Here is a 23950-nt window from a genome sequence, read left to right as displayed (position 1 = left end):
ATGGACTCATCCAGCGACTAGTATCACACAGTGGAGAGATTTAACAGACCAGCAACACAGCGACATTTTCTGAAGCCATACTGACGGTCACACAACTGCTTTTCTTCGTGAACTAAGACTATATATTGTCTCCTTCCACTGAGGCCACTCTTTCTCAATGTTATTTCCTGGTTCCATATTTATTTTCTGTGCATTTACGCAAATGCCTAATTTAATTACAATGATAGCTTTGCTCGTGGTATCTTCCATATATACTGTGCAAGATTTAATTTGTATACCTAGTGTTTCTTCCACTAACTACATCTTTCATGATTTCATTCCAGCCATTTACCCTTCTTATTTGTGAATATTTTCGCCTATTCCTTTTACACTATATCTTGAGTAACCTAAAGTTAAAGCTTCTGCTTACTCCCTTCACTGGCTCAGTACCTAGAAATCATCCATTTCTACGATTTCATATATTTAAAATCACTCTTAAATGTTTGTGGCAAACAAGAGGATCACTGGCAAATGTTTGTGGCAAACAAGAGGATCACTGACAAATGTTTGTGGCAAACAAGAGGATCACTGGCAAATGTTTGTGGCAAACAAGAGGATCACTGGCAAATGTTTGTGGCAAACAAGAGGATCACTGGCAAATGTTTGTGGCAAACAAGAGGATCATTAGAAAACGTTTACAACTGTTCTAAATAACTAAGAAACGCATGTTTTGTAAAGTAATGAATATATACAGACGCTGGTTTTCAAATATAACTGAATTATTGCTAAACGTTTAGTGTCAAGGCATCGCAGTAAAGTTATTTATTAATGGCAACACCTGCGAATTCTCCCTGTTCCACACAGTACCTAGTGAGTGTAACCAGAGGCAGCAGCATCAACACCTGACTCTGTTCTCGCCGAATCTTACACGAAACATTTCCCGTAACGGCACTTCATGGATTCTGGTACTAGTGGGCGTCCGGCTGCAACAACATAAAAAGTAACTAAAACTGATTCCGACAAGTATTCAGTAGTCAGCAACAACCAAAACTATCAGGATAACTATCACTACCATAACTCTTAATTCTGATAAGTGTGCAGAACAGACAGAACTAATTTATCAACTTGTCTGTTCACAAAACAGACAAGTTGATAAATTAGACACATGTGCAATACTTCGGTATCTTTATTGAGATGTTTCGCCACACAGTGGCTTCATCAGTCCCTCAGCCCTCGGTCGATTACATCGACTCCAGGCTGAGGGACTGATTACCTCAAACTCCTGATCTTCACCACAGTTCTTTGTAGTGGACTGATAAAGCCACTGTGTGGCGAAACGTTTCCTCAATAAAGATACCTAAATGTTGCACACGTGTCTAATTTATCAGCATCACAACAGTTTGATCCTTGAAGCAATCGTCTAATTCTAACAAGTGTTCAGTAACAGCATGATTTTAACATGTTCAATAACAGGTATTTGACGCTTATGGAAGGAGGGGGGGCGAGGGGTGGAAGACCTTGTTACATTATTAATGACCAATTTACATGTCCTGCTCACGAATGATACAGTTAACTGAACATTCACTGTTTATGTTATGACCAGGAGCTGTGAATCGACCCCTGCAGCCACACATAGGTGATTACAGTACAAATAACAGAACCACAGCGGCTTTTGTCGGCATTGTTTACTCACCAAGCAGTAACTTGAGGAGACAATTCATAGTTCTTGGTCCCTCTTACCAATTGGCAGTCTTTACTGATTCCTTGCCTCTACATCCCAATTAGACCTACTCGTGAAGCTCTGTATGGTGCTCTACCACCACCACCTCGTCTGACTCAATCTTCTTAATAATTCGACTGAAAAAAATATTTCTAAAGTACCCATGGCATGTTAAACACAGCAGCTCTATACTACCTTGTCCCTGGAGCACTTCGTATGCCACGATCATGTTCTAAGGTACTACCAGCTAAGATTACGTAAACGAGTTAAGTGTAGTTAAATCCTCTCGTAGAGAGCGAGAGCGAGAGCGAGAGCGAGAGCGAGAGAGAGAGAGAGAGAGAGAGAGAGAGAGAGAGAGAGAGAGAGAGAGAGAGAGAGAGAGAAAGACAGAGAGAGAGAAAGACAGAGAGAAAGAGAGAGAAAGACAGAGAGAGAGAGCGAGAGAGAGAGAGCATCATTTCCCGAGGCAGGAATATGCGGGAAGACTGTAAACCAAACTAAAATCCACTGTTATCACATACAGTATTCACAGCGGGTGCGGCTGCGCGACAATAGGAATACAAAACAATGTTTAAGTCAGGCTGGCTTGTCAGCTGATCCACGCCCACAGCTGACACCTCTACGCTGCCAACATCAACCTTTGTGCACCACGCATCATTATATATATATATATATATATATATATATATATATATATATATATATATAAGTGTATTAAGGCCACTCTTTTTCAACATCTATTAACAATACAGTATAGCACTACCCCACACATCGGACCGTCATCAAGTAGCGACTTGATGACGGCTCTAAATGTACAGAAACGTAGTTGTTGTTTCAGCCATGGTGCTGTCAGAGCAATTCCTACGTCATTAATCGATTTTAATATCTTGTTTCACATTTCTACCAGCGGGATGGTCAAGAACAATCATTAACGTTATAACACTTAAAACACACACACACACACACACACACACACACACACACACACACACACACGCACACGCACACGCACACAGTTTTCCAGAGGTTTACTCCAGTGTGTTTCTTTACCTCAGGTAGGTAGCTAGGTAGGGAAATGAATAGATAGAGAGAAAACGAGAGCGAGCGAGCGAGAGTTAGTGTATGTGTATGTGTGTCAGGGGGCATGATGCCCAGCAGTAGTATCATGAATGAGCTAGGTGCAGGCAAGAGCTTCGTGATACCCACATACAATGGAACAATGTGGCAGCAAGATGCACCACAACCACCCCGTGTACTGCATCGCAATCACCCCATGTAAAGCACCACAACCACCCTGTGTAGAGTACCACAATCATCACCCTCCTTCCTACCCATCAATCAGGTAGCGTCAAGCATCTGTATGATCACCCACACCTGAGAACTGACCCACTTAACCCTCCCACTCACACAATAACATACACGACACAGATTCTACTCTTAAATGAATACTTAACCATTCATCTCCCCTCCTCCCCCACCACCAGTACTTGCTGAGCTGCCCAGCTACGTCCCACCCGCCGACCTCCACCCAGGCCCCACCCAATCATCCACGGCACTTCCACTGGCAAGGTGGAGGTAGTGGAAGTGGTCACTGTCAGGCCACGCCACACGGGCCAGGGGCTGCCACCACACATCTGCAGAGCCACCAGTGGTCAAGTAAACCAAAGGGAGGACCAATGCCCAACTTGTGTGCCTGCATGTCCTCGACCTCTCGTCCGTCCTCGCTCTCACCTGGGTGAATGTTGCCGGCGAGTGCCAAACAGGAGTGAAAGTGGTGTTGCGGGGCAGTGGAACAGCTCTTCACGGTCAAGCTGAACCAACATACCTAAGTGTGACCTCGTTATACACCACCACAAATTGTCGTGAAGACCTCGTAAATTAAACCGGAATGAAAATAGGTGTGAATACTTGTGCAGTGTCAGTCAGATCGAAATTTACATGTGCCACCTTCCTCCCACGTGTGCTCCCTATCTCGACCCACCCTCACCACATGTGAGCACTGAGGGGGAACCCACCATCTGTGTCTCTGCCCCTTCCCCTGGTGGACCAGCCTAGGGAAAGGGAAGAGCCGGGGCGAGGAGTGTACTCCATGGAGCGAGGATTTAGCATGAAGATCCTGAGAGGTTCACCACATTACTCCAAGCTCTCCACCTGCGCTGAGGTACGTCACTCATTCCTACACACACACACACACACACACACACGACTTTATACACTGTGTACGTCAGGCACATACTGGAGTACGCAGCCCCAGTTTGGAGCCCACACCTGGTCAAACACGTCAAGAAATTAGAGAAAGTGCAAAGGTTTGCAAAAAGGCTAGTTCCAGAGCTCAGGGGAATGTCCAACGAAGAAAGGTTAACGGAAAAAGGTCTGACAACACTGGAGGACAGGAGGGTCAGGGGAGACATGATAACGACATACAAAATACTGCGTGGAATAGACAAGGTGGACAGAGACAGGATGTTCCAGAGATGGGACACAGAAACAAGGGGTCACAATTGGAAGCTGAAGACTCAGACGAGTCAAAGGGATGTTAGGAAGTATTTCTTCAGTCATAGAGTAGTTAGGAAGTGGAATATTCTGGCAAGCGATGTAGTGGAGGCAGGAACTATACATAGTTTTAAGACGAGGTATGATAAAGCTCATGGAGCAGGGGGAGAGAGGACCTAGTAGCGGTCGGTGAGGAGGGGGGCCAGGAGCTGAGTCTCGACCTCTGCAACCACAATTAGGTGAGTACACACACACACACACACACACACACCTAGCCAAGCACGTAAAGAAACTAGAGAAAGTGCAAAGGTTTGCAACAAGACTAGTCCCAGAGCTAAGAGGTATGTCCTACGAGGAGAGGTTAAGGGAAATCAACCTGACGACACTGGAGGACAGGAGAGATAGGGGGGACATGATAACGACATACAAAATACTGAGAGGAATTGACAAGGTGGACAAAAACAGGATGTTCCAGAGATTGGACACAGTAACAAGGGGACACAGTTGGAAGCTAAAGACACAGATGAATCACAGGGATGTTAGGAAGTATTTCTTCAGCCACAGAGTAGTCAGTAAGTGGAATAGTTTGGGAAGCGATGTAGTGGAGGCAGGATCCATACATAGCTTTAAGCAGAGGTACGATAAAGCTCACGGCTCAGGGAGAGTGACCTAGTAGCGATCAGTGAAGAGGCGGGGCCAGGAGCTCGGACTCGACCCCCGCAACCTCAACTAGGTGAGTACAACTAGGTGAGTACACACACACACACAATCTCCCAATTATATTCTTAACTTAATAATAGCACAGAACGGGACGAATTTTTTTGCAGTTGTCCTTCCCAATTTGAGGGTTGTGTGACGATAGGACTCACACGGGTGAAGCTCATTTTTTTTTTTTCAAATACTCGTGTTTGGGTCGCTGTGCGATTCGAGAAAGGTATCCCGGTATTCCATAAGCCCAACTCCCTCTACCTCAATGCACGCACAAGGAATGGTACAGAGTGCAACATATTTTTCAAATGAAATTAAATATGAGCCTCGATGAGTGTAAAACTAATATTAATATTCTTTCAATATGGCAAATTGTTACCTACACATCTTTGAAAGTTTAGAGCCTATCGAAAGATGCATCATGTAGCTGTCGCACGGAGACCAATATCCCCAAATACACCAGAACAAAGTTTGAAGTCGCTCAAAAGTTGCATTCTTGAGTTATCTCGCGATTCCTGGGAGCTTTATCACTGTGAACGCAGGAGGGAGAGATACATCATAATCTACACTTGGAAAATCTTGGAAGGAATGGCCCCAAATCTGCACACAGAAATCACTCCCTACGAAAGTAAAAGACTGGGCAGGCGATGCAAAATGCCCCCAATAAAAAGTAGGGGCGCCATTGGTACACTAAGAGAAAACACCATAAGTGTCTGGGGCCCAAGACTGTTCAACAGCCTCCCATCAAGCATTAAGGGAATTAATTGCCAATAAACCTCTGGCTGCCTTCAAGAGAGAGCTGGACAGATACCTAAAGTCAGTGCCGGATCAGCCGGGCTGTGGCTCGTACGTTGGACTGCGTGCGGCCAGCAGTAACAGCCTGGTTGATCAGGCCCTGATCCACCGGGAGGCCTGGTCATGGGCCGGGCCGCGGGGGCGTTGACCCACGGAATAACCTCCAGGTCACCATCACAGAAGTCAGAAAAAAAATAACACAAAAACTTGCTTTTTTAAGTCTTATATTAGGTACTGGGTTAAGCCCTGGTACTGGGTTAAGCCCTGGTACTGGGTTAAGCCCTGGTACTGGGTTAAGCCCTGGTACTGGGTTAAGCCCTGGTACTGGGTTAAGCCCTGGTACTGGGTTAAGCCCTGGTACTGGGTTAAGCCCTGGTACTGGGCTAAGCCCTGGTACTGGGCTAAGCCCTGGTACTGGGTTAAGCCCTGGTACTGGGCTAAGCCCTGGTACTGGGCTAAGCCCTGGTACTGGGTTAAGCCCTGGTACTGGGTTAAGCCCTGGTACTGGGCTAAGCCCTGGTACTGGGTTAAGCCCTGGTACTGGGTTAAGCCCTGGTACTGGGTCAAGCCCTGGTACTGGGTTAAGCCCTGGTACTGGGTTAAGCCCTGGTACTGGGTTAAGCCCTGGTACTGGGCTAAGCCCTGGTACTGGGCTAAGCCCTGGTACTGGGCTAAGCCCTGGTACTGGGTTAAGCCCTGGTACTGGGTTAAGCCCTGGTACTGGGTTAAGCCCTGGTACTGGGTTAAGCCCTGGTATTGGGTTAAGCCCTGGTACTGGGTTAAGCCCTGGTACTGGGCTAAGCCCTGGTACTGGGCTAAGCTCTGGTACTGGGTTAAGCCCTGGTACTGGGCTAAGCCCTGGTACTGGGCTAAGCCCTGGTACTGGGCTAAGCCCTGGTACTGGGTTAAGCCCTGGTACTGGGTTAAGCCCTGGTACTGGGTTAAGCCCTGGTACTGGGCTAAGCCCTGGTACTGGGTTAAGCCCTGGTACTGGGTTAAGCCCTGGTACTGGGTTAAGCCCTGGTACTGGGTTAAGCCCTGGTACTGGGCTAAGCCCTGGTACTGGGCTAAGCCCTGGTACTGGGTTAAGCCCTGGTACTGGGCTAAGCCCTGGTACTGGGTTAAGCCCTGGTACTGGGCTAAGCCCTGGTACTGGATTAAGCCCTGGTACTGGGTTAAGCCCTGGTACTGGGTTAAGCCCTGGTACTGGGTTAAGCCCTGGTACTGGGCTAAGCCCTGGTACTGGGTTAAGCCCTGGTACTGGGTTAAGCCCTGGTACTGGGCTAAGCCCTGGTACTGGGTTAAGCCCTGGTACTGGGTTAAGCCCTGGTACTGGGTTAAGCCCTGGTACTGGGTTAAGCCCTGGTATTGGGTTAAGCCCTGGTACTGGGTTAAGCCCTCGTACTGGGTTAAGCCCTGGTACTGGGCTAAGCCCTGGTACTGGGTTAAGCCCTGGTACTGGGTTAAGCCCTGGTACTGGGTTAAGCCCTGGTACTGGGCTAAGCCCTGGTACTGGGCTAAGCCCTGGTACTGGGTTAAGCCCTGGTACTGGGCTAAGCCCTGGTACTGGGTTAAGCCCTGGTACTGGGCTAAGCCCTGGTACTGGATTAAGCCCTGGTACTGGGTTAAGCCCTGGTACTGGGTTAAGCCCTGGTACTGGGTTAAGCCCTGGTACTGGGCTAAGCCCTGGTACTGGGTTAAGCCCTGGTACTGGGTTAAGCCCTGGTACTGGGTTAAGCCCTGGTACTGGGTTAAGCCCTGGTACTGGGTTAAGCCCTGGTACTGGGTTAAGCCCTGGTATTGGGTTAAGCCCTGGTACTGGGTTAAGCCCTCGTACTGGGTTAAGCCCTGGTACTGGGCTAAGCCCTGGTACTGGGTTAAGCCCTGGTACTGGGTTAAGCCCTGGTACTGGGTTAAGCCCTGGTACTGGGTTAAGCCCTGGTACTGGGTTAAGCCCTGGTACTGGGCTAAGCCCTGGTACTGGGCTAAGCCCTGGTACTGGGTTAAGCCCTGGTACTGGGTTAAGCCCTGGTACTGGGTTAAGCCCTGGTACTGGGTTAAGCCCTGGTACTGGGCTAAGCCCTGGTACTGGATTAAGCCCTGGTACTGGGTTAAGCCCTGGTACTGGGTTAAGCCCTGGTACTGGGTTAAGCCCTGGTACTGGGCTAAGCCCTGGTACTGGGTTAAGCCCTGGTACTGGGTTAAGCCCTGGTACTGGGCTAAGCCCTGGTACTGGGTTAAGCCCTGGTACTGGGCTAAGCCCTGGTACTGGGTTAAGCCCTGGTACTGGGCTAAGCCCTGGTACTGGGCTAAGCCCTGGTACTGGGTTAAGCCCTGGTACTGGGTTAAGCCCTGGTACTGGGTTAAGCCCTGGTACTGGGCTAAGCCCTGGTACTGGGCTAAGCCCTGGTACTGGGTTAAGCCCTGGTACTGGGCTAAGCCCTGGTACTGGGTTAAGCCCTGGTACTGGGTTAAGCCCTGGTACTGGGCTAAGCCCTGGTACTGGATTAAGCCCTGGTACTGGGTTAAGCCCTGGTACTGGGTTAAGCCCTGGTACTGGGTTAAGCCCTGGTACTGGGTTAAGCCCTGGTACTGGGTTAAGCCCTGGTACTGGGCTAAGCCCTGGTACTGGGTTAAGCCCTGGTACTGGGTTAAGCCCTGGTACTGGGTTAAGCCCTGGTACTGGGTTAAGCCCTGGTATTGGGTTAAGCCCTGGTACTGGGTTAAGCCCTGGTACTGCGCTAAGCCCTGGTACTGGGTTAAGCCCTGGTACTGGGTTAAGCCCTGGTACTGGGTTAAGCCCTGGTACTGGGTTAAGCCCTGGTACTGGGTTAAGCCCTGGTACTGGGCTAAGCCCTGGTACTGGGCTAAGCCCTGGTACTGGGTTAAGCCCTGGTACTGGGTTAAGCCCTGGTACTGGGTTAAGCCCTGGTACTGGGTTAAGCCCTGGTACTGGGCTAAGCCCTGGTACTGGATTAAGCCCTGGTACTGGGTTAAGCCCTGGTACTGGGTTAAGCCCTGGTACTGGGTTAAGCCCTGGTACTGGGCTAAGCCCTGGTACTGGGTTAAGCCCTGGTACTGGGTTAAGCCCTGGTACTGGGCTAAGCCCTGGTACTGGGTTAAGCCCTGGTACTGGGCTAAGCCCTGGTACTGGGTTAAGCCCTGGTACTGGGCTAAGCCCTGGTACTGGGCTAAGCCCTGGTACTGGGCTAAGCCCTGGTACTGGGCTAAGCCCTGGTACTGGGTTAAGCCCTGGTACTGGGTTAAGCCCTGGTACTGGGTTAAGCCCTGGTACTGGTTTAAGCCCTGGTACTGGGTTAAGTCCTGGTACTGGGTTAAGCCCTGGTACTGGGTTAAGCCCTGGTACTGGGCTAAGCCCTGGTACTATCCCATCCACTCATAACCTTGGAAATATAAACACATATGCAGTATAATGTGATCCTTTATTGACAACGTTTCGCCCACACAGTGGGTTTTTTCAAGTCACAAACAGATCTACCTGGGATGGAAGGTACGCGAGTATTTATAGTATTTACAGCATTCTGAACCTGACTATAAATACTCGCGTACCTTCCACCCCAGGTAGATCTGCTTGTGACTTGAAAAAGCCCACTGTGTGGGCGAAACGTTGTCAAAAAGGATCACATTATACTGCATATGTGTTTATATTTCCATTACCTGGAGTTTACCTGGAGAGAGTTCCGGGGGTCAACGCCTCCCGCGGCACGGTCTGTGACCAGGCCTCCTGGTGAATCAGAGCCTGATCAACCAGGCTGTTGCTGCTGGCTGCACGCAAACCAACGTACGAGCCACAGCCCAGCTGGTCAGGAACCGACTTTAGGTGCTTGTCCAGTGCCAGCTTGAAGACTGCCAGGGGTCTGTTGGTAATCCCCCTTATGTATGCTGGGAGGCAGTTGAACAGTCTCGGGCCCCTGACACTTATTGTATGGTCTCTTAACGTGCTAGTGACACCCCTGCTTTTCATGGGGGGGATGTTGCATCGTCTGCCAAGTCTTTTGCTTTCGTAGTGAGTGAATTTCGTGTGCAAGTTCGGTACTAGTCCCTCTAGGATTTTCCAGGCGTATATAATCATGTATCTCTCCCGCCTGCGTTCCAGGGAATACAGGTTTAGGAACCTCAAGCGCTCCCAGTAATTGAGGTGTTTTATCTCCGTTATGCGCGCCGTGAAGGTTCTCTGTACATTTTCTAGGTCAGCAATTTCACCTGCCTTGAAAGGTGCTGTTAGTGTGCAGCAATATTCCAGCCTAGATAGAACAAGTGACCTGAAGAGTGTCATCATGGGCTTGGCCTCCCTAGTTTTGAAGGTTCTCATTATTCATCCTGTCATTTTTCTAGCAGATGCGATTGATACAATGTTATGGTCCTTGAAGGTGAGATTCTCCGACATGATCACTCCCAGGTCTTTGACGTTGGTATTTCGCTCTATTTTGTGGCCAGAATTTGTTTTGTACTCTGATGAAGATTTAATTTCCTGTGTTTACCATATCTGAGTAATTGAAATTTCTCATCGTTGAACTTCATTTCATATTGTTTTCTGCAGCCCACTGAAAGATTTGGTTGATGTCCGCCTGGAGCCTTGCAGTGTCTGCAATGGAAGACACTGTCATGCAGATTCGGGTGTCATCTGCAAAGGAAGACACGGTGCTGTGGCTGACATCCTTGTCTATGTCGGATATGAGGATGAGGAACAAGATGGGAGCGAGTACTGTGCCTTGTGGAACAGAGCTTTTCACCGTAGCTGCCTCGGACTTTACTCTGTTGACGACTACTCTCTGTGTTCTGTTAGTGAGGAAATTATAGATCCATCGACCGACTTTTCCTGTTATTCCTTTAGCACGCATTTTGTGCGCTATTACGCCATGGTCACACTTGTCGAAGGCTTTTGCAAAATCTGTATATATTACATCTGCATTCTTTTTGTCTTCTAGTGCATCTATGACCTTGTCGTAGTGATCATTTTCATTTGTGTCGGTATTTTATACCATTTATTTCCACTCCTAACCTTCTCTCACCAACCTACTCTTCCACTATCCCCACTTCCCCCACAAGGGTCTTACCTATATTCTCTTGATCTTGAAGGCTTATTAACAGTACTTGGCTCCACTCCGCCTCTACACTAACATTAACAATACAAATTTTAAAAATGGAGATAAAACGAAACTCTTGCCGTACATACACTTGTATATATTCCTCACACACACACACACACACACACACACACACCCACACCCACACACACACACACACACACACACACGAATCACACACAGGAGCTATGACTTGCCCCCTGCAACCACAAATAGGTGAGTACACACACACACACACACAATTATATATATATAAATATATACTATTTTATCATGACTAAACTTGCACTCACGTAACATTTGTACTGTGGCTTATTTTTGTTCTTACCCTTAATACTTCCGCTCTGTTGATGCCATCTGCATCGAAATGCCATGAATTTGTAAAATTTAAGTCGCAAGCTACAACGACAACACTCTGCTCTGCGCTGTTTCCGTTTTCTTCTCACTACTTCGCAAGCTTCTCCCCCCGCCCCTGTGTGTGTGTGTGTGTGTGTGTGTGTGTGTGTGTGTGTGTGTGTGTGTGTGTGTGTGTGTGTGTGTACTCACCTAGTTGAGGTTGCAGGAGTCGAGTCCTAGCTCCTGGCCCCGCCTCTTCACTGGTCGCTACTAGGTCACTCTCCCTGAACCGTGAGCTTTATCGTACCTCTGCTTAAAGCTATGTATGCATCCTGCCTCCACTACATCGCTTCCCAAACTATTCCACTTCCTGACTACTCTGTGGCTGAAGAAATACTTCCTAACATCCCTGTGATTCATCTGTCTTCAACTTCCAACTGTGTCCCCGTGTTGCTGTGTCCCATCTCTGGAACATCCTGTCTTTTTCCACCTTGTCAATTCCTCTCAGTATTTTGTATGTCGTTATCATGTCCCCCCTATCTCTCCTGTCCTCCACTGTCGTCAGGTCGATTTCCCTTAACCTCTCCTCGTAGGACATACCTCTTAGCTCTGGGACTAGTCTTGTTGCAAACCTTGACACTTTCTCTAGTTTCTTTACGTGCCTGGCTAGGTGTGGGTTCCAAACTGGTGCCGCATACTCCAATATGGGCCTAACGTACACGGTGTACAAGGCCCTGAACGATTCCTTATTAAGATGTCGGAATGCTGTTCTGAGGCTTGCTAGGCTCCCATATGCTGCAGCAGTTATTTGGTTGATGTGCGCTTCAGAAGATGTGCCTGGTGTTATACTCACCCCAAGATCTTTTTCCTTGAGTGAGGTTTGTAGTCTCTGGCCCCCTAGACTGTACTCCGTCTGCGGTCTTCTTTGCCCTTCCCCAATCTTCATGACTTTGCACTTGGTGGGGTTGAACTCCAGGAGCCAATTGCTGGACCAGGTCTGCAGCCTGTCCAGATCCCTTTGTAGTTCTGCCTGGACTTCGATCGAATGAATTCTTCTCATCAACTTCACGTCATCTGCAAACAGGGACACTTCGGAGTCTATTCCTCCCATCATGTCGTTCACAAATACCAGGCGCCCACTCTGACACCTCACCACGTACCATGACTCGCTGCTGTCTTCCTGATAAGTATTCCCTGATCCATTGTAGTGCCTTCCCTGTTATCCCTGCTTGGTCCTCCAGTTTTTGCACTAATCTCTTGTGTGGAACTGTGTCAAACTCCTTCTTGCAGTATAAGAAAATGCAATCCATCTACCCCTCTCTCTCGTCTTACTGCTATCACCATGTCATAGAACTCCAGTAGGTTTGTAACACAGGATTTCCCGTCCCTGAAACCATGGTGGCTGCTGTTGATGAGATCATTCCTTTCTAGGTGTTCCACCACTCTTCTGACAATCTTCTCCATGACTTTGTATACTATACATGTCAGTGACACTGGTCTGTAGTTTAGTGCTGTGTGTGTGTGTGTGTGTGTGTGTGTGTGTGTGTGTGTGTGTGTGTGTGTGTGTGTGTGTGTGTGTGTGTGTGTGTGTGTGTGTTACACGTGAGCGCGCAATGTTTCTTCATTTAAGTGTATTTTAATTCATGAAGTAAACCCGTATGGTGTTACTGTGGATATGTGGGTTCGAACCTCCATCTGTTAACCGTGGCATGTTCTCTGGCCAGTCGGGCTGTTGGTAGTCACTCTGTACACACACACACACACACACACACACACACACACAGTCTCGCTACGAAACTTCACGCATGACGGGCTCCACACAATAACAAGCACTGCACTCAGCTGTCTCCCACAAAGATTTGTCACCACCTCTCTCAGCGACAAGAGAAACATTGTACCAGCTTCGCAATTCAACACACAAAGAAAAGACCAAAGATAGATAGTTTTGTTCCAACAATGGAGTTGACTGTTCTGGCTGGCCTGGTCTCCCAGAATTCCCGTACGAGCGTGCATGCGTGCACGCATATTACTTATTGCACCGATATTCACTCTGTCCTAATTGATCTGCTTCTGATGTTGGTATTAAATTCTTGGACAAAAACATGTGAAGTAACAGTCATCGGCTTCCACTGTAGCAGGCAATACCGAAGTCCTTTTGAGATAAAGTTAATAACCAGATTACCTTTAGTTCGTAATGATGCTCATTACATTAAATTTCCTTTCTTTTGTGGCCATCTCAGTTGTACGTTTTAGAAGCTTCATTTTTTTTATTAGCCAGTTACCTGGTAGTAACTTCCAGTTTCAAGGTCATGTAGCATCATCTACATGCACAAATGTAGTGCATGAGCTCATGTGTACTGTGATATTAGATGTAAAGGAAACCCTTCCCGGAATTCGAACATATTTTGTGAGGCACAGACTGGCATACATTATTATTATTATAATCAAAAAAGAAGCGCTAAGCCACAAGGACTATACAGAGACTGGCATACAGAAGTCATCAACTCTAGCAAACCAACCTGACTGAATTCTCAGAATTTCCTCGGAAACTAACAATCGCAAAATAAAAGCCAGATTTTTTTTAATTAAGGGGCACTTAAGTTCCCCTGTCTTCTAATAACATGTTAAGTTTTCCACTATAATCTACCTTGTCCACAATTATTATCGCATTTGTTTTGTTTCGTAAGGTGAAGTCTACGATCTTTCCTTAATTCATGGTATAACTTAACAAATTTTCGAGGACAATTGTGTTGCAGAGGTCTGAGCAAAGATCAGACCTCTGCAACACAAGGTTGTATGTATAGATTAGCAAGTTGTGAGGCCTAATACAGGTGTAGGCAAGTTGTGAGGATGCCTAATATACGTATAGTTTAGTAAGAACTGTAGAAATTCTAGTATATGCATAGGTAAATAGCTATGAAAAAAGATCTAGTACAATTTTTTCCCCCGGATAAAGTTACGAGACATAAAAGACAGGTGTGTGCGTGTGTATGGGCATGTACGTGACCACCAAGTGCACACATTTATAATCTGTTTCAGTATTTATCAAGGGTGTGCACGCGACTCTACAAACACAGGTGTAGGGCCGTGCGCACTCAAGTTTGTGTAACTTTTTTGTTGTATCAGGAGTGTGATCGAGAGTGCGTGAATGTTAGTGGACACTGATAGCGGCTGAGAACCCAGTGCCACCCACATACTCATCTACCCCAGCCACACCAACACTTGTCATTCCCAATCATCACACCGAACGCCGTGACCAGAGGCAGTCGCAGTCTTAGTAGTCCCGCTCCTTCCTCCTCCCTACCGGCATACAATTAGTCAAATCCTGTCAGTCGCTCCCAGACGAAGGAATTCCACTCCAAATATCACCCCTGTCTCTTTTTCTCGGAAGGATTATTAAGCCTCTATCGTTTCGAACAATTACACGTTTAAATCCCTTGCTGGCTCCATCGCATCTCCAAGTCGTTTCCCAGGCAGCTTCACTCCTCGGCAGTCGTACCTTAAGCCTAAATCCAAGTAGCACCTCCTAAAAGTCGTCCCCTAGAGGTGTGGGTGATAGGTCGTACTTCCTCAAGCGAGGACGAGGTCTGTTCGTCATGGACAACGTCAGCATCGGGGGTGACAGCACTACAAAGATCATGGTGCACAATGAAGTAACCGACTCTGTCTCCGCCGAGGACGAGCCAACCTACTTCCACAACGGGCCCGCCGGTACACAGGTGAGTCAAGTAGGTGATTTCGGTTAGCAGAACTGGTGTCTGGGTTACCCAGCGACGTAGGAATTATGTAAGTTCCAGCATCCATAAGAGTTGTTATTACAACATTCACACCCCCTCGAGAAAGCTTCCGAAAAATTAATTAGGGTCTGCAGACCCAACAAATTGTACTTAAAGCTGCCCCTACTAGGATCAAACCTTATTACCTCCCATGCCAGAGGCGCTGTATGACCCTTTAATTAATAACAACAACAATAATAATAAATACATTCTCACAAAAGAGCTAAACTCGTATAGATAAGAGTAATCAACAAAGTACTAAGTCGGAGCTCTGTGGCTATAATGGGTTACTAAAAGCTGCTGATAACGCAACTAAGGTCACTCCCTAACACTCCCTAATCGCGGTCTAAAAAAAAGGAAAACTAAACTCTCGGGAAAACAACACGAACTAGACCTGAATGACTACCAGAAAATGGATGCTATTCCGCCGACAACTGTTAAGAAAGGACAATTTGCAGAAAAAAATATTAGATAAACATTTTTGGTCTGTGTAGAACTTTATCAAGTCACGACTTAAAAAAAGATCTACACAGCGAAACGCTGTCAAAAATAAATGCTTAAAAATCACAACCATAATTTTTAAAGGGGTGGATCGGTAAGCTAGCGGAAGGCCTCGATCAGATGACCAAAAGCTTCAAAAACCTTACCTAACCTAACAAAGATACTCATTAGGAGCTTCTCCACACCTGCCTTTACCTTACCATGGTACCAGAAATGGTGTGTAAGATGAATGGCTTCACATGTGTCTAATTCATCATCAGAAATGGTGTTATCATAACATGTACGTAAGACACGTGTGTAACGTTAGGAAACATTAATGAGGACGCATTTCGCCCTCCAGGATACACCTTGCCTTCAATGATAACCACCCATCAAAATGTACACCCGGAGAGCTATAATCGGATTTGTCCTCGATCCCGAATAAGTGACGCGGAGAGGCGGGGGGGAGGGGGGAAAGGCGGCTTGAGTATGAGAAGAATTTTCTCAGCAAATTAAAACAGAGGACTATTTTTAAAGCAAGTGTAGAGTACACAATCTTCTTCAGCTTCTAATCTTTTAGCATCTTCTATCAACTGTAGGAATTTTTCCACATTTATAAAGTTCTTAATGACAATACTAAAAGACACAACGATGCTGCAAAATGTAAAAAAAAAAAAAAAAAATCTATATCCCTTCTAAATCAGAAATCATCCAACCTATTCAATGGAAAATTCTCTGTCTGGGTCATATATATTAATCACTTAGATTGGTACTCACTGTTACTTGTCAGTACGACGGCAAGAAGTGTGAACCTTGTTCTGAGCACTTAACGTACTGATGCCTGGGACTCAGAGGTCAGTTAATCACAACTCCTAGGTAATACATCTTATCCTGTTAATCTTTGATTACCCCTTATCACGTGGAACTTACGTAAATATTAACTAGATATGGTCGTAAGACCATTATATCCCAGGGATATAATACCTAATATTATCCCAAATACTTCTCTCGTTTACATTTTTAATAATAATAATAATAATAATAATAATAATAATAATAATAATAATACAGTCATGTTTCAAGTTAACAAACTTCAGAAAAAAGCAATTCTCTGGAGTGTACCGTTTCCGTATTCCTTAATTTTCTATTATCTCCCAACTGCTACACTGCTCTTATTTCCTAACCTATGAAGGTCATAGATTGTTTCCCTTACAGGTCTTGCAAATCGCTTTATATAGTAACTCCGTACCTCTGGGTCACCGGCAGCCAACAACAACAAAAAAAAGTCTGGCACTTTTATATTTGTAAAACCCTGGCCAACTCCCACCGAGATAGTGTTCCGAAAAAGAACACTTTTATCGTCACTCATTCAATCACTGTTTTGCCACACGCGGGCTAACATCACATGGCCCTCCGAACTGCAACATTTCCACTGCTAGTCACTGTTAGACTAGTCACTGCTAGACTAGTCACTGCTAGACTAGTCCACTGCTAATCACTGCATTTCTGGCCTCCAGGACTCAAGGCAAGGTGACAAGTTTCTTTGAAAGTTACCCTGTTAACACTTTAACAGCAAGTCGTCATAAAAACTACCTGTCACCATTTATGTCTAACACTCAAAAGAAACCTGTTGGGTGTCCAAGCCCCTAGCACTCAAAACCTATTTTACTCCCCTCCCTCCAACCTTTCCTGGAACGGCCTCTACATCTCTTTTCCAGTCATGCACCCTCCTACCACGCACATGTGGAAGAAATCACAATAAAACACGTGAATGCGAATACCATACATTCAGTATGTGGATGCCATCTACTCATTGTGCCGTCGAATGACGCTTTACGATTTTTCTTGCCTCGGAGATTTTTTTTCCTCCTACTATCTGTTGCTAGCCTTGCAACACTGCAATGCTCCTGATGACGCACAGAGAATGCAAAAGATCTTGAGCTAAAGATTTCCATCCCCATGTGGCTTGTTCTGCACTATTAAGATCGATTGTTTGCAATTGTTTTGCAACATAATATATAATATACGTAGTGCCGAATAGGTAAAAATTGCAATTTTGGCTTAAATAACAGCGCTCTTTTTGCTGAATAAGGCAAGCGAAAATTTGTGTATGCTATAATTTCGCAAAAATAATTCTGAACCTAACGAAAAAAATATATATTTAATTGTGTTTGTTTATTATTAAATAATTGTAAACTTATCTAAAATATATTTAGTTGGATTAGGCTAAATTAAATTGCGCTTGTTATAATAAGGTTAGGTAAGTTTTCTAAGGTTCTTCTGGTACAAAATTATTAAATTTTACATTAACATAAATGAAAAAAATATCTTGAAACGTATAAGGGAAAATTTTTGAAAGGACTTAATTTTAAATGAGTTCTTGTTAATTTACCAGTTTTACCTTTTTGGCATGATACATACACACACATATATATGTGTGTGTGTGTATATATATGTATATATATATATATATATATATATATATATATATATATATATATATATATATATATATATATATATATATATATATATATAATCACTATCAGAAATTCATTTGATAATTTAATTTAGTACATCTAGCGTTTAAACAGTAACTGTCTTTATTTCAAGTTAGACATGGAGGAAGGGTTAACACTGAGTGTTTTATGCAAATTATCCATTTATATCTTGAGCCTATGAAAAAAAAAATATTTTTGGTAACCCACAAGTAAACCTAACAGAATCTACAGTTAAACTTCTAACCTGGGTTTGGATTTTTTTTTTTTTTTTTTTTGAGTCTGAGGAAGAGTTCCTATAGAATGGGTCATCCTCACAGGCACAACACATGTCTCCATGGAACAATCCACTTAACACTGGAGAATTTACATAGTAATTTATTGATAAACTCAATATTGACCGCAGGAAACACTGGGAAATACACCTGAGGAATTACAAGAACGCAGGAAGTATTAGCGATATACCTACTTTGTAATTACGTGCATTCAGGAAGTATCATGAGATTTGTGTGTTGTCTTTGTGACTACATTTATAGTTAGGTATAGTGGATGTACTGGAGATGTACCATGCCTCACCGTTCTCTCTTTTCGTTGCAGGAAGCTAGCGAATATGATGAGGTGGTGCCACCCATCAGCAACGACCTCGGGTACGGCCATACAGGGCACGAGAATACAGGGCATGAGCATACCGGGTACAGCCATACAGTGAGTAGCTACCGCAGTGCCGGGCTCTTGTCTTCCCACCAAATCATGTATCATTCACATTATGTTTGGTCTTTAATAGTAATATGGATGAGTAACCTTACCTGGTGACTACTGGTAATGATGATTAACCTTACCTGGTGACTACTGATAATGGTGATTAACCTTACCTGGTGACTACTGATAATAGTGATTAACCTTACCTGGTGACTACTGGTAATGATGATTAACCTTACCTGGTGACCACTGTTGCTGGTGATTGTTAACCTTACCTGATGTCCACTGCTGATAGTGATGTTGGTGGTGATGATTGTTAACCACTATTTCGGGGGAGATGATGGTTACTCTCACCTGCTGACCAGATGGTGCTGACAATATTTAACATTACCTTATAATGTGAAAGTTGAGAAACACCGGAACCTTGATAGAGAGAACATTTTATTACGGTTGACTACTGATGATGGGGGTCATTTACCTTACCTTCGCTAACTTCTGAGGGTGCTCAGAATAATCACACGTATGACAGATTTCAGAGGAAGCTGACAACATGTAACCTTATCTCAAGGCAGTATTAAGGATGCTAATGAGTTGTCGAATGTGTCAGCATTATAATATGAACGTGTGAGAGGCAGGATCACTGAAGAATGTGCGAGACCGTAAGGATGCACGTCAGTGTCACGAGAGGATTGAGAGTCAGGATTACTTGAGAACGTGAGAGTCAGGATCACGAAGTGTAAGTGCTGAAAACATGCCAACTTACCTTTATTGACCTGTGTAGCGTTGCTGAGGGCAGGATGGTGGCAGCAAGTTGATCAGCAGAGGCCATGCTTCCCAGGCCTCTCAAGGTACCTGACAATACAAACTATCAGAACTCTTCCCTCCAAGGTTAATAAACATTTCCCACTAAACACCTTCCTCCGAGACACAATAACAGCACCATGTATGTGCTGTTCTACTAAGACTTCAGTTAGCGCAATAAGAGTGAATTATTCATAAAGAAGTGCTAAAACTGCAAGTGTCTATAGGTTAGGTAAGGTTTATCAGGAAACAGGACAAGTGCTTCCTGACGCCGGTTTATGATGGCGACCCGCCACTGGAGCTTTTGGTCCAGCGGACCGAGGCCTTCTGCTAGCTTACCGGGCCACCCCTTTAAAAATTAATGGACATTATTGTAACTATTTTTCTTATATGGGTGTCTATACTTTTTAAGTTTTCCGTCCAGGTATTCGATCCCGAACTTCTGTGATGAGAGCCGCGACTCTCACCACTAAACTACGAGGATATATATATATATATATATATATATATATATATATATATATATATATATATATCTTCTTCTTTCAACACACCGCCCGTATCCCACCGAGGTGGAGTGGCCCAAAAGGAAAAACGAAAGTTTCTCCTTTCAAATTTAGTAATATATACAAGAGAAGGGGTTATTAGCCCCTTGCTCCCGGCATTTTAGTCGCCTCTTACAACACACATGGCTTACGGGGGAAGAATTCTGTTCCACTTCCCCATGGAGATAAGAGAAAATAAACAAGAACAAGAACTAGAAAGAAAATAGAAGAAAACCCAGAGGGGTGTGTATATATATGCTTGTACATGTATGTGTAGTGTGACCTAAGTGTAAGTAGAAGTAGTAAGACGTACCTGAAATCTTGCATGTTCATGAGACAGAAAAATGGACACCAGCAATCCTACCATCATGTAAAACAATTACAGGCTTCCGTTTTACACTCACTTGGCAGGACGGTAGTACCTCCCTGGGCGTTTGCTGTCTACCAACACTTTCACCACACTCACACATTATCACTGTATTTGCAGAGGTGCTCAGAATACAACAGTTTACAAGCATATAAGTATAAAGATACACAACATATCCCTCCAAACTGCCAATATCCCAAACCCCTCCTTTAAAGTGCAGGCATTGTACTTCCCATTTCCAGGACTCAAGTCCGACTATATGAAAATAACCGGTTTCCCTGAATCCCTTCATTAAATTTTACCCTGCTCACACTCCAACAGATCGTCAGGTCCCAAGTACCATTCGTCTCCATTCACTCCTATCTAACACGCTCACGCACGCTTGCTATATATATATATATATATATATATATATATATATATATATATATATATATATATATATATATATATATATATATATATATATATATATATATATATTATAAAGGCTGGGAACTATAAGAGAGTCTGCTTGAACTTACTAGCTTTATCTGCAGTGCGCTTTTGATCATCTCCAGCCCCTGAGTCGTCCTCATGGCCGTGGTCGTGGTGACCACCCTTAGCGTCGGCATGCGCCGGAGGGAGCGTAGATACGACTTCTCTCTTCTGATGTTCGTTGCGGCGGTGGTTGCTGATAGGGTAGGGCCTGTCGTTGTCCTGGGGATGGTGGTGATCAACATCGTCATGCTGTGCGTGATCCATAGAGTGGCCATGGTCGTCCCCGAGGTGGTTGCTACGTCCCTGGTCGTTCCGCGCGTCCCTGTCATCTACGGCAGAGTGTTTGGGATCGTCGCCGGAATGTGCGTGGTCGTCACCGAGATGTGTGCCACACTTGTGATCATGTGGGTGGTGGTCGTGCGTGACGTGGTCGTCGCCCGCGTGATGCTCGTGGTCGTGCTCATCCATACGAACCCCCAGATTCTCCAGCAGCCTCTGCAGCCCCTCCGGCGTGATCACTCCTACACCTTCGGCGTAGCGGGCGAACAACTCGCGGAGGTGAGGATTATCCTTCAAGATTTGTTGATCACTGACCCCCGGGGGAGGGCAGGTTAGCACGGCTGGGGCCAGCACTAGGAGCCCAAGAAACATGGCCACTGACGCCATCAGAAGACTGGATGAGGATAACGAGCCCCTCACAGGTGCGGGAAGTGTAATTTAGATGTAGAAGGCAGGCGTAGTGGTGGAGGGCAGCAGTGGTAGTAGTAGTAGTAAGGATCAGCAGCAGTGCTGGAAACTACGTCACCTGGGATGCTGCAGGCCTTGATACAAAGATGTATGTGTAATTCACCTTCTCGGCTCCTCACCTCTCCACCGACTATCGCCCATACGAGGCCCAACATCCACCTGAGAGATAAGACAGACTTTGACAACTTAAGGAAAAGGAAGGAAGAGAGGGTGTCTACTGCAGTTGCAGCAACACGAGAGAACACAGGACATTTAGAATACAGAAGACATGTACATAAATAACCCGACTTGGACCATTAATTAGTCACACGTGACTAATGAACCAAATCGGACCGAAATATCGTCATAAGCTTGTCTATGTGCGAGTTATATATTGTTTCAATCACGGTATTGTGCCGTTTTATTCTTTACAGAGAACTTGTATTCATATCCTTACACAAAAAGGGATGAACTTGGACGATTTAGTGTGAATAACAGGCGACATGAGCAAATTCGCTGACGACACAGTATAAAAGATTCGGAGGAGACCACTGAGCTAATGTCGTGGTCAGAAAGGTGGCAGATGCAATTTAATGTAGATAAATGCAAAGTTCTAATGCTCAGAAATGTAAATGACACTCATACATTTATAAACTAATTAATATAGAACCTGATAATACAGAATGTGAAAAAGACTTGGTAGTCATGGCAAGAAAAATTCTGAAGCAAAGACAGCCGTGCCTAAGTGTACGTAATACGGCTAACAGGTCTATACATCAGTGGTAAAGTCTCACTTAGATTATGCAGCTCTGTTCTGGTTTCATATTACAAAATGGATATGAATCATGAAATCACAATAACAGAATTGGAAACAAACCAGGGTGCGGGTGGGGCTCGAACTCACGCACACTGGCCTGGAGTTTTACAATTCACTTGCCGTGAGTTCGATCCCCACCCGTACCCTGGTTTGGATAAGAATAAGACATGTGCAACAGTTAGGTATCTTTATCTTAAAGAGACGTTTCGCCAGCCAGTGGTTTTATCAATTCAGTACAAAGGCTGTTTGAAAGAGCTGCAACTAGAGGCAGTAGAGAACGTGGTAATCTGTCCCTCAGCCTAGATGGTGTTCACTCCCGTAGTCTTAATGAATCAAAACTATTATTTAATTTTTTGTCAAAGCGTTTCGTCTAAACAGCTGAATACAGAAAGACAACCAAGTTAGATTAATAGGATGATCATTCTATTCTAAAAAAAATACACATTCGTTATTTAGATTAATAATAAACAAAGTGTGCATCAAAACAAAGTTGTCTAAGATAGGAATATCAATCATCGGGCAGTAGTGGTGACTGATCAGTCACACTCTCAACCCAGTCACCAGGGTTCCTGTAACACTGGGTGGTATCAGGGTTCCTGTTATGGTGCACGACACATGATTCTGAATATCTGTAGGGCCAGGGTGTGCTCCCCCCTCCGATTATTCCACACTTAAACATCACTGACACGAGATTCATATGCTGCGTGTAGGTCGCTCAGAAAGTGGTACGAATGAACCAGCGTGTTACAGCTTATTACGAAGCAATCGTGGAAATCCTGTACTTCCTGTAGCGTCTTCAGCTTGACGTCACGCACCTGGTGGAGGTACTGGAAGTGAAGTTGAAAATTAAGTGTTGCTTTAGTGGTCTTTAGAATCTTATTTTCTTTCTCCAGATCCTCCACCCTCTTCTCGCTTTAACATCTTCTTCAACTGCTGCTTCTTCAAGTTGTACACGTCACTGACGTGTATCACTGCTTCCTCTCTCTCTTCCGGGTGATACACGTCAATGACCATGCCTTCCTCGGGCACTGTCCGTCTGTGTTTTAAATGGTAGGCGTTTATGTTTCCTGTAGTTTTGTTTGCTTTCGGAAGGAGTCTGAGTCTGAATCGTGAATAGTGGTACTCCACTATGCACGAAAGTAGTGGTGTTCCATGTGGGTAGTGGTATTCCACGTGGGTAGAGTGGTGTTATAGGTGAGTAGTGTGGTGTTACACGTGGGTAGAGTGGTGTTACACGTGGGTAGAGTGGTGTTCCACGTGGGTAGAGTGGCGTTCCACGTGGGTAGAGTGGTGTTCCACGTGGGTAGAGTGGTGTTACACGTGGGTAGAGTGGTGTTACACGTGGGTAGAGTGGTGTTACACGTGGGTAGAGTGGTGTTACACGTGGGTAGAGTGGTGTTACACGTGGGTAGAGTGGTGTAACACGTGGGTAGTGGTGTTCCACGTGGGTAGAGTGGTGTTACACGTGGGTAGAGTGGTGTTACACGTGGGTAGAGTGGTGTTACACGTGGGTAGAGTGGTGTTACACGTGGGTAGAGTGGTGTTACACGTGGGTAGAGTGGTGTTACACGTGGGTAGAGTGGTGTTCCACGTGGGTAGAGTGGTGTTACACGTGGGTAGAG

General features: G+C 45.2%; 2 protein-coding genes across 4 annotated transcripts in view; one reads left to right on the top strand and one right to left on the bottom strand.

The window, feature by feature from the left end:
- Positions 1 to 23950, bottom strand: part of LOC128706226 (zinc transporter foi) — a 100437-nt gene that overhangs the window by 58222 nt on the left and 18265 nt on the right. For both annotated transcript variants that reach the window (XM_070084767.1, XM_070084768.1), the window contains exons 2-3: positions 20830 to 21691; positions 19356 to 19444 (exon numbers count right to left, since the gene is read on the bottom strand). In XM_070084767.1, coding sequence (XP_069940868.1) covers positions 19356 to 19444; positions 20830 to 21451 — 711 coding nt within the window. In that variant the 5' untranslated portion in view covers positions 21452 to 21691. The remainder of the gene's footprint in view (positions 1 to 19355; positions 19445 to 20829; positions 21692 to 23950) is intronic.
- Positions 3185 to 23950, top strand: part of LOC128696181 (proton-coupled zinc antiporter SLC30A2) — a 69146-nt gene continuing 48380 nt past the window's right edge. The window contains exons 1-2 of one of the 2 annotated variants that reach the window (XM_070084770.1): positions 3185 to 3860; positions 18491 to 18598. In XM_070084770.1, the coding sequence (XP_069940871.1) occupies positions 3789 to 3860; positions 18491 to 18598 (180 nt within the window). In that variant the 5' untranslated portion in view covers positions 3185 to 3788. Of the gene's footprint in view, positions 3861 to 14264; positions 14859 to 18490; positions 18599 to 23950 lie in introns of those variants that run through there. The other variant, XM_070084769.1, reaches the window with a different exon arrangement.

The sequence above is a fragment of the Cherax quadricarinatus genome, chromosome 14 (genome assembly GCF_038502225.1).
Source record: "Cherax quadricarinatus isolate ZL_2023a chromosome 14, ASM3850222v1, whole genome shotgun sequence".
NCBI lineage: Eukaryota > Metazoa > Arthropoda > Malacostraca > Decapoda > Parastacidae > Cherax > Cherax quadricarinatus.
Note: the sequence above shows the minus strand (reverse complement) of the source record. Positions and strands in the feature narration are given on the sequence as shown.